Source organism: Coregonus lavaretus, assembly GCF_964263955.1.
Source record: "Coregonus lavaretus genome assembly, contig: HAP1_SCAFFOLD_6953, whole genome shotgun sequence".
NCBI lineage: Eukaryota > Metazoa > Chordata > Actinopteri > Salmoniformes > Salmonidae > Coregonus > Coregonus lavaretus.
This window is the reverse complement of record NW_028163918.1, coordinates 16,935-29,694: the sequence shown is the minus strand read 5'-3', so window position 1 is coordinate 29,694 and position 12,760 is coordinate 16,935. Positions and strand designations below refer to the sequence as shown.

The window sequence follows — 12,760 nt, the reverse complement described above, 5'->3', positions numbered from 1 at the left end:
GGCAAGAACAGCTCAAATAAGCAAAGAGAAACGACAGTCCATCATTACTTTAAGACATGACGGCCAGTCAATACGGAACATTTCAACAACTTTGAAAGTTTCTTCAAGTGCAGTCACAAAAACCATCAAACGCTATGATGAAACTGGCTCTCATGAGGACAGCCACAGGAATGGAAGACCCAGAGTTACCTCTGCTGCAGGGGATAAGTTCATTAGAGTTACCAGCCTCAGAAATTACAGCCCAAATAAATGCTTCACAGAGTTCAAGTCACAGACACATCTCAACATCAACTGTTCAGAGGGGACTGTGTGAATCAGGCCTTCATGGTCGAATTGCTGTAAAGAAATCACTACTAAAGGACACCAATAAGAAGAAGAGACCTGCTTGAGCCAAGAAACATGAGCAATGGACATTACACAGGTGAACATTTGTCCTTTGGTCTAGAGTCCAAATTTGAGATTGTTGGTTCCAACCGCTGTCTCTTTGTGAGAAGCGGTGTGGGTGAACGGATGATATCCGCATGTGTAGTTCCCACCGTAAAGCATGGAGGAGGAGGTGTTATGGTGTGGGGGTGCTTTGCTGGTGACACTGTCTGTGATTTATTTAGAATTTAACCACACTTAACCAGCATGGCTACCACAGCATTCTGCAGCGTCACGCCATCCCATCTGGTTTAAGCTTAGTGGGACTATCATTTGTTTTTTAACAGGACAATGACTCAACACACCTCTATTTGACCAAGAAGGAGAGTGATTGAGTGCTGCATCAGATGACCTGGCCTCAACAATCACCCAACCTCAACCCAATTGAGATGGTTTGGGATGAGTTGGATCGCAGAGTGAAGGAAAAGCAGCCAACAAGTGCTCAGCATATGTGGGAACTCCTTCAAGACTGTTGGAAAAGCATTCCAGGTGAAGCTGGTTGAGAAAATGCCAAGAGTGTGCAAAGCTGTCATCAAGGGAAAGGGTGGCTATTTGAAGATTTTCAAATATAACATATATTTTGATATGTTTAACACTTTTTTGGTTACTACATGATTCCATTTGTGTTATTTCATAGTTTTGATGTCTTCACTATTATTCTACAATGTAAAAATAGTAAAAATAAAGAAAAACCCTTGAATGAGTAGGTGTGTCCAAACTTTTGACTGGTACTGTATATAAATGAATGAATGTATCATTATTAACAGTAGATAACATGTTTCTAAACATTACTCAATTAATCCTTGTGTGTGTGTGTGTGTGTGTGTGTGTTGTGTGTGCACTCCCTGGATGAGGAGATGTAATCTCATGTTTTGTCCACAGAAACCAACAGGAGAGATCAGAGTCAGAGATTCTCAGTGGTCAGTCTTCCCAGAGTCATCAAACAGACCTGGCCTCCATATTCAGTGTATGTGGTCCTGTTATGTACATTTGTTTTTGTTTACCTCAAGTAAAGTTGATCTGTCAATCATTAATTAATGTGTTAATGAGAAAGCATTTAGTCTCTTGCTTAACTTATTTACTTGATTTATTTCAGTTGCTTGAAGAGAATATTATGACATTTGTGAAGAACGAGCTGAAGAGGTTCAAGAGGATTCTTAGTCCAGAACTCCCAGAAGGCTTTGAGAGTCAGAAGCAGGATAAGGAAGTGGTGGATGCTGAAGATGAGAAGCAGGAGAGCAGTGCCAGAGAGGGGGCTCTGAAGATCACACTGCACGTCCTGAGGAAAATGAACCAGAAGGAGCTTGCTGACACACTGGAGAAAAGTAAGAGCTGTCTGCCTCTTGTTGAATGCTGTTTTATAACAAACATTTAAAAGCTGTAGCTAAAGTACAGCTAAAGTAGCTGTGTAACTCAATGATATTGTAGCTGCCTTAACACAACACCTAGTGACCTCATCAAGTAGCAGCAGGGATGAGAGAGAGAGAGAGAGAGAGAGAGAGAGAGAGAGAGAGAGAGAGAGAGAGAGAGAGAGAGAGAGAGAGGAGAGAGAGAGAGAGAGAGAGAGAGAGAGAGAGAGAGAGAGAGAGAGAGAGAGAGAGAGAGAGAGAGAGAGAGAGAGAGAGAGGGAGAGAGAGAGAGAGAGAGGAGAATATTATTATAATTTAAAATGTCATAACAGTCCTAGAATACTGTAGGCTTTAAATCAGACATAATATTAATATCCTCTGTGTTATTTCTTCATTCAGATGAGCTTGCTGTGATTTGCCAACGTGAACTCAAATCTAATCTAAAGAAGAAGTTTCAATGTGTATTTGAGGGGATCGCTAAACAAGGAAACCCAACACTTCTCAATAAGATCTACACAGAGCTCTACATCACAGAGGGTGGAACAGGAGAGGTCAATAATGAACATGAGCTGAGACAGATTGAGACAGCAACCAGGAAACAAGCAAGACCAGAGACTGCAATCAAATGTAACGACATCTTCAAACCCTTAACTGGACAAGACAAACTTATCAGAACTGTGCTGACAAAGGGAGTCGCTGGCATTGGAAAAACAGTCTCTGTGCAGAAGTTCATTCTGGACTGGGCTGAAGGAAAAGCAAATCAGGATGTCCAATTTGTATTTTCATTCCCTTTCCGGGAGCTGAATTTGATGAACGGGGAAAAACACACTTTCATTGAACTTCTCAATCACTTCTCAATGGAAACCAAAGAATCAAGAATCTCCAACTACGACGAGTACAAAGTTCTGTTCATCTTTGATGGTCTGGATGAGTGCCGACTGCCCCTAGACTTCCAGAAGAACAAGATCTGTTGTGACGTCACAAAGTCAACCTCAGTGGATGTTCTGCTGACAAATCTCATCAAGGGAAATCTGCTTCCCTCTGCTCTCCTCTGGATAACTACCCGACCTGCAGCAGCCAATAAGATCCCTTCAGTGTGTGTTGACCAGGTGACAGAGGTACGAGGGTTCAATGACCCACAGAAGGAGGAGTACTTCAGGAAGAGATTCAGTGATTCAGAGGACCTGGCCAGCAGAATCATCTCACACATAAAGACATCAAGGAGCCTCCACATCATGTGCCACATTCCAGTCTTCTGTTGGATTTCTGCAATAGTCCTTGAACACATGCTGAAACATAAGAGAGAAGAGATGCCCAAGACTCTGACTGAGATGTACTCACACCTTGTGGTGTTTCATACCAAACAGAAGAATGAAAAGTATCTTGGGAAAGAAGAGACAGGTCCACACTGGAATAAAGAGAGCATTCTGTCACTGGGAAAACTGGCTTTTCAACAGCTTGTGAATGGCAATCTGATTTTCTATGAAGAGGACCTGAAAGAGGCTGGCATTGATGTCAATGAAGCCTCAGTGTACTCAGGATTGTGCACACAGCTCTTTAAAGAGGAATGTGGGGTGTACCAGGACAAGGTGTACTGCTTCGTGCATCTGAGCATTCAGGAGTTTCTGGCTGCTGTATATGTGTTCCTCTCATTCATCAACAACAATGAGAATCTAATGGATGAACCTCAATCAACGTCCAGGAACTTTTCTGTGAGGATCAGACACAAGCGTAAAGTTACTTTCTACAAGAGTGCTGTGGATAAAGCCTTACAAAGTGAGACGGGAAACCTGGACCTTTTCCTCCGCTTCCTTCTGGGCCTCTCACTGGAGTCCAATCAGGAGCACTTACGAGGTCTACTGACAAAGACAAGAAGCAGCTCACAGAGCCATGAAGAAACAGTCAAGTACATCAAGGAGAAGATCAGGGAGAATCCCTCTCCAGAGAGGTGCATCAATCTGTTCCACTGTCTGAATGAACTGAATGACCATTCTCTAGTGGAGGAGATCCAAAGCTACCTGAGCTCAGGAAGTCTCTCAGAAGAAGAACTGTCACCTGCACAGTGGTCAGCTCTGGTCTTTGTGTTGCTGACTTCAGAAAAGGAGCTGGATGTGTTTGACCTGAAGAAATACTCCAGATCAGAGGAAGGTCTTCTGAGGCTGCTGCCAGTGGTCAAAGCCTCCAGAGCTGCTCTGTGAGTACATACAATGACATTTAAGTACTAATCATCAGGAAGAAATATTCAGTTTAGAGAAATATATGTATTATTGAGAAACATATTGAATCAATGCATTGATGTTCACATTAGTATAACAATATGACCATACAATTCTAGGAGACGGAAGATGAATCTATATGTAGTTTAAGAGAATAAACCAAATGCATCTGCCATTGTCCTTCTACACTACTGGTGTTAAATTAACAGTGTGTTTGTGAAATCATGATGATCTCTTTGCAGGCTGTCAGGCTGTCTAGTCACAGAGGAAGGCTGTGCTTCTCTGGTCTCAGCTCTGAAGTCAAACCCCTCACACCTGAGAGAGCTGGATCTGAGTAACAATGACCTGAAGGATTCAGGAGTGAAGCTGCTCTCTGCTGGACTGGGGAATCCCCACTGTAAACTGGAGACTCTGAGGTCAGTATTCCTGTAGTTGGTCAACAAGTGAGAACTGTTCACCAGATCCACATGTGTTTACCAGGCACACATAGTCCACACCATATGTGTTTGGACAGTGAAGTTTACAGTTTAAAATTTGTGCTATGCTCCAGCATTTTGGATTTGAGGTAGAATGTTTCATATTAGGTGACACCTTTTATTTGAGGATATTTTCATACATATCTGTGTTACTGTTTAGAAATGAAAGCACTTTATGTGTCTAGTTCTCCCATTTGAAAAAGTCGTAATAATTTGGACATATTCACTTATATTGTATTAAAGTAGTCATACGTTTAGTATTTGGTCCCATATTCCTTACCCACAGTGATTACATCAAGCTTGTGATTCTATAAACTTGTTGAATGCATTTGCAGTTTGTTTTGGTTCACACACACTGGACACACACACACTGGACACACACACACACACACACACACTTGACACACAATGGACACACACACACACTGGACACTCACACAACCTGGACACACACACACACAAACTGGACACAAACATACACACTGGACACACACACCCACACACACACAACGCTGGACATACAAACAACCTGGACACACACACACACACACACACACACTGTACACACACACATTGGACACAGGCACACACTGGACACACAAACACACACACTAGGATTAATTTAGTCAAAAGTTTAGTATTTGGTCCCATATTTTTTACCGTTTAGAAATGAAACCACTTTACGTATCTAGTTCTCCCATTTGGAAAAGTCGTAATAATTTGGACATATTCACTTATATTGTATTAAAGTAGTCATAAGTTTAGTATTTGGTCCCATATTCCTTACCCACAGTGATTACATCAAGCTTGTGATTCTACAAACTTGTTGAATACATTTGCAGTTTGTCTTGGTTGTGTTTTGGATGATGTTTTTCCCAATAGAAACTGAATGGTGAATAATGTCCTGTCATTTTGGAGTCACTTCACTTGTATTGTCAGTAAGAATAGAAGATGTTTCTGAACACTTCTACATTCATGTGGATGCTACCATGATTATGAATAATCATGAATGAATCGTGAATGATGATGAATGAGAAAGTTACAGAGGAACAAGGATCATACCCCCTCTGTTATTGGTAATGGTGAGAGGTTAGCATGTTTTGTTGTAGCCTCTGTAACTTTCTCATTCATTATTATTCATGATTCATTCATGATTTTTCTTAATCATGGCATCATCTGGATTAATTTAGTAGTGTTTAGAAACATGTTATCTACTCACTTAGACAGAAAATTACTCCAGTCATCATCCACCATTCAGTTACTATTGGGCAAAACATAACCCAAAACACAACCAAAACAAACTGCAAATGCAACCAATGAGTTCACAACCAAATACTCAACTTTTGACTACTTTAATACACTATAAGTGAATTGGTCAGAATACTTATGACTTCTTCAAATAGGGGGACTAGATACATAAAGTGCTTTCATTTCTAAATGGTGAAACAGATATGTATTAAAATACCCTCAAATAAAAGGTGACATTATATACTGTCACCTCATATGAAACATTTGATCTCAAATCCAAAATGCTGGAGTATAGAGCCACATATAAAATGTTATCTTCACTGTCAAAATAGATATGGTGTGGACTGTATACTCAATACAATCTAAATCTGATACCTCACTGTCCGTCTTTTGACTGATACTGCTTTTTAAACTGCTCTGGTCAGTCTACTCAAATATTTGTAATATGCATTTTTCTATCTACAAGCAATACTTTGATAATTTGTCATTTCTAATAATGATACAATCATTTATAAATAGATATGGCAGGTTTCAGGACACTGATATATCTGAATATGTTGAAAAAATATACTGCCACTATTTTCACCACCAAAGAATAGCAGTGTGATTTTAATATGATTTGACTCTTTGCAGGCTGTCAGGCTGTCTAGTCACAGAGGAAGGCTGTGCTTCTCTGGTCTCAGCTCTGAAGTCAAACCCCTCACACCTGAGAGAGCTGGACCTGAGCTACAATCACCCAGGAGACTCAGGAGTCAGACTGCTCTCTGCTGGACTGGAGGATCCACACTGCAGACTGGAGAAACTCAAGTATGTAGAGGGTTTATGTCAATGTACATATCAGACATGTTGGAGTTATCAGGCTAGTTAAGACAAACATTCTGACCACCACTTGGACTAAGTTATATAAAGACTGTGTGTGTGTGTGTGTGTGTGTGTGTGTGTGTGTGTGTGTGTGTGTGTGTGTGTGTGTGTGTGTGTGTGTGTGTGTGTGTGTGTGTGTGTGTGTGTGTGTGTGTGTGTGTGTGTGTGTGTGTGTGTGTGTGTGAGTTCAGGTGTATCCCTCAATGACTGTCTGTTCTTCTCCTTACCGCTACAGTGTGGAACATGGTGGAGAGAACACAATGAAACCTGGACTTAGAAAATGTGAGTGTTGACTGCTGTGAAGAATATGACTAAGAATAAGTCTTAATTCAAGTGAAGTCAAAGTCAAAGACCACCATCATTACTTACTTGGTCATATTAAATATCAGCTGTAGTTCTACAGAAGCACAAATCAGGGACACCAACGTTTACAAAGAGTTGCTTTGACAATGTGTGTGTTTGTGTGTGTGTGTGGTGTGTTCCTGTTACATTAGAAATGTGTGTGTGGCGTGTTTGTGTTACTTTAGAAATGTGTGTGTGTGTGTGTGTGTGAGTGTGTGTGTGTGTGTGTGTGTGTGTGTGTGTGTGTGTGTGTGTGTGTGTGTGTGTGTGTGTGTGTGTGTGTGTGTTCAGGATGTGTGTGTGTTCAGGATGTGTGTGTGTGTGTGTGTTCAGGATGTGTGTTTGTGTGTGTGTGTGTAATTAATGGGCATAAGTGTGTTTTATATTACCATACAGTATAACATATGATCATTCAACAAGTCTCAAGTTACCTTAACTTCTCCTTTTGATACCTAGAAACATCTACATTAAATGAATTAGTGAAAAGTGAGTTAACATTCTAATGTGAATGATGATGATTTCTAATATTGTGTCTGGTTTCATCCATCAGATGTCTGTGATCTCACACTGGACCCAAACACAGTAAACAGACTCCTCTCTCTGTCTGAGGAGAACAAAAAGGTGACATATAGGAGAGAGAAGCAGCCGTATCCTGATCACCCAGAGAGATTTGAGGACTGGGAACAGGTGCTGTGTAGAGAGGGTCTGACTGGGCGCTGTTACTGGGAGGTAGAGTGGAGTGGGAGAAGGGCTGATATAGGAGTGACATATAAAGGAATCAGCAGGAGAGGATGGGGTAGTGACTGTTGGCTTGGAGCCAATGACAAGTCCTGGAGTCTGTTCTGCTCTGACAACCGTTACTCTGCCTGTCACAATAAGAAGTTCACTACCATAGACGTCCCCTCCTCCAGCTCCCACAGAGTAGGAGTGTATCTGGACTGGCCAGCCGGCACTCTGTCCTTCTACAGAGTCTCCTCTGACACACTGACCCACCTGAACACATTCCACTCCACATTCACTGAGCCCCTCTATCCAGGGTTTAGGGTTTATAATGTTTGGGGTTCCTCAGTAACTTTAACACACTGAACACACACGCACTGGACACTGTACACACACACACACTGAACACACACACTGGACACACACAAACTGGACACAAACACTGGATACACACACACTGGAGACACACAAACACACACACACACACACACACACACACACACACACACACACACACTGGAAACACACAAATACACACACAAACACACACACACACACACACACACACTGGACACACTCACACTGGACATACACACACACACACACACTGGACACACACACACTGTACACACACATACACACACTGAACACACACACACACTGGACACACACACACACTGGACCCACAAACACACACACACACTGGAAACACACACACTGGACACACTCACACTGGACCCACACACACACACACTGGACACACACACACAAATACACACACACATTCACTGGACACACACACACACACACACACACATACACACACACACACACTGAACACACACACTGGACACACACACACACACTGGACACACACAAACACACACATACACACACTGGACAAACACACACACTGGACATACACACACACACTGTACATACACACACACACACACTGGACACACACACACTGTACACAAACATACACACACTGAACACACACACTGGACACACACACACACTGGGCACACTCACACTGGACACACACACACTGGACACACACACACACACACACACACACACACTGGACAAACACACACACTGGACACACACACACAGGACATACACACACACACACACACACACTGGACACACTCACACTGTACACACACACACACACACTGGACACACACACATTGGACACACACACACACACACTGGACACACACACACTGGACACACTCACACACTGGACACACACACACCGGACACACACACACACACTGGACACACACACACACACACACTGGACAAACACACACACACACACACACACACACACACACACACTGGACAAACACACACACTGGACACACACACACTGGACACACTCACACTGGACACACACACACACACACACACACCGGACACATACACACACACACACACACACTGGACACACACAAACACACTGGACACACACACTGGACACACACTCACACTAGACACACACACACACTGGACACACACACACTCTGGACACACACACCGGACACACACACACACACATATACACTGGACACACACAAACACATGCACACACACACACACACACACACTGAACACACACACTGGACACACACACCCACTGGACACACAAAAACACACACACACACATGCACACACACAATGGACACACACAAACACACACATACACACACACACACACACACACACACACACACTGGACAAACACACACACTGGACACACACACACTGGACACACTCACACTGGACATACACAAAACACACTGGACACACACACACACTAGACACACACACACACACACACAATATACACACACACACACACACTGGACACAGACACACACTGGACACACACACACAGACTGGACACACACACAGACTGGACACACACACACACACACACTGGACACACACAAACACACACACACACACACACTGGACAAACACACACACACTGGACACACTCACACTGGACACACACACACACACACACACACACTGGACACACACACGCAGGACAAACACACACACACACATACACTGGACACACACACACAAACACACTTGGGACACACATACACACACTAGACACACGCACACATACACTGGACACACACACACACACTGGACACACACACACACTGAACACACACTGGACACACACACTGAACACACACTGGACACACACACACACACACACACTGGACACACACACACACTGGACATACACACACACACACTGGACACACACACACACACTGGACACACACACACACACACACTGGACACACACACACACACTGAACACACACTGGACACACACTGGACACACACACACACACACACTGGACACACACACACACACACTGGACACACTTGACACACACTGGATACACACACACACCGGACACACACACACACACACTGGACACACTTGACACACACTGGACACACACACACACTGGACACACACACACACTGAACACACACACAAACTGGATACACACACACACTGGACACACACACACAAATACAATTGATACACACACACACACACTGGACAAACACACACACACTGGACACTCACACACTGGACACACACACACACACACACTGGACACATTTCCATGTGTTGTATTTTGATGAAAGGAAATCCCATATAGCCTACTGGACAGGACTTTGCTATGGCATCTTCTGTTTGGGTGTCTCAGGTCAGGTCTGAGCCATGATCAGAATGTGTCTCTGTGTCTATTTCCAGCCCTGCCATTTCTACCTGTCCTGATCTAGTGTTTCATCCCTGACCTCCTCACACCGTCTCACTGTCCATGTCTGCTTTTAGCTCCCACCTCTACTTCACTGTGTTATAATGGACCTTATGCTTGTTATGTCACCTCTGGAACCAGTTATCAAACATACTGACCTTTCTGACCCTATCCCATGGCCCTACTTTCTACAACTGAACATTTAAATTCCTCTATGAGTTTTGTTTAGTGTCCATTTACTTATCTATGTATTTGTTGTATATTGGGGTTGTGCTGCAGAGCATCATGGGGGTTTGTATGTGTTGAGATGATCACGTTCCAGATAAATGGTTGATCTGATTCCTGTCTCCCGTCTCATCATTATTGAATTGTTATACAGACGTGGTTATGAAACCAACGAGACATAACAAAAGATTGGTGATGAGTAAGTCTGAATCTACAGGAACTATTCTGTCTGGAAGAAATGGGTTTTTTAGAAATGAGTTCCTCTCTGGATATGGGAGAACCTTCCAGAAGGACATCTCTGCAGCACTCCACCAATCAGGTCTTTATGGTAGAGTGGCCAGACGGAAGCCACTCCTCAGTAAAAGGCACATGACAGCCCGCTTGGAGTTTGCCAAAAGGCACCTAAAGACTCTCAGACAATGAGAAACAAGATTCTCTGGTCTGATGAAACCAAGATTGATCTCTTTGGCCTGAATGCCAAGCGTCACGTCTGGAGGAAACCTGGCACCATCCCTATGGTGAAACATGGTGGTGGCAGCATGCTGTGGGGATGTTTTTTAGTGGCAGAGACTGGGAGACTAGTCAGGATCGAGGGAAAGATGAACAGAGCAAAGTACAGCGAGATCCTTGATGAAAACCTGCTCCAGAGCGCTCTGGACCTCAGACTGGGGTGAAGGTTCACCTTCCAACAAGACAACGACCCTAAGCACACAGCCAAGACAATGCAGGAGTTCTAAAAACCCATAACTTTGTCATTATGGGATGTTGTGTGTAGATTGATGAGGGAAAAAAACAGTTTAATCAATTTTAGAATAAGGCTTTAACGTAACAAAATGTGGAAAAAGTCAAGGGGTCTGAATACTTTCCGAAAGCACTGTGTAACTATACACTATATATACAGCAGTATGTGGACACCCTTTCAAATTAGTGGATTTGGATATTTCAGCCAGACCCGTTGCTGACAGGTGCATAAAATCGAGCACACAGCCATGCAATCTCCATAGACACTAAGCGGTCCCGTTCTGTGAGCTTGTGTGCCCTACAACTTCACGGCTGAGCCGTTGTTGCTCCTAGACGTTTCCACTTCACAATAAAAGCACTTACAGTTGACCGGGGCAGCTCTAGCAGGGCAGAAATGTGACTTGTTGGAAAGGTGGCATTCTATGACGGTGCCACCTGTCACCAACGAGTGTGACTGAAATAGCCGAATCCACTAATTTGAAGGGTTGTCCACATACTGCTGTATATATAGTGTATTTCCCTGGGATATTACTCAGGTCCCACCAGTCCAGTTATGCTGCTCTGGCGCCATCCTGTGGACTGCTGGGAACACAACTTCAACTCCATTATATTCAATGTATCCCACAAAGTGCCACTTGGCTGGACAAAGCAGTCTGAATGGAAATCAGGTACATATATGAAATCAAGCAGACACACAGCCTTACATGTCATATCACTGAGTCTCAGTTTAAATCACGGTTTAAACATAACAAGTCATTGCAAGTGAAACCATTTCTCAATTAGGTTTTAGGTTTTATTTATTCACACCAAAGTAAAGAAGTGAAAGACAAAACACTGCAGATAAATAAACAGGTAAAAACTGTGTTCAGGTGAGGCTGGAAGAAAAAACATGTTTGATTATGTATGTGTGTGTGAGAGAGAATCAGGCTACATGGAGGGGATTATTGGGTAGTTTGGTTCATCAGGCTGACCCCCAGTCTTCATGGAGGGGATTATTGGGTAGTTTGGTTCATCAGGCTGACCCCCAGTCTTCATGGAGGGGATTATTGGGTAGTTTGGTTCATCAGGCTGACCCCCAGTCTTCATGGAGGGGATTATTGGGTAGTTTGGTTCATCAGGCTGACCCCCAGTCTTCATGGAGGGGATTATTGGGTAGTTTGGTTCATCAGGCTGACCCCCAGTCTTCATGGAGGGGATTATTGGGTAGTTTGGTTCATCAGGCTGACCCCCAGTCTTCATGGAGGGGATTATTGGGTAGTTTGGTTCATCAGGCTGACCCCCAGTCTTCATGGAGGGGATTATTGGGTAGTTTGGTTCATCAGGCTGACCCCCAGTCTTCATGGAGGGGA

General features: G+C 43.5%; 1 protein-coding gene across 1 annotated transcript; it reads left to right on the top strand.

The window, feature by feature from the left end:
• Positions 1–2,171: 2,171 nt before the first annotated feature.
• LOC311117661 (NLR family CARD domain-containing protein 3-like) lies at positions 2,172–8,413 on the top strand (the record flags this gene model as incomplete). The annotated part of the gene is made up of 5 exons (XM_084192594.1): positions 2,172–3,966; positions 4,231–4,404; positions 6,346–6,519; positions 6,809–6,855; positions 7,466–8,413. Coding segments are annotated over 5 exons (2,726 nt in total), but the record flags the coding sequence as incomplete, so codon positions are not given.
• Positions 8,414–12,760: the final 4,347 nt, after the last annotated feature.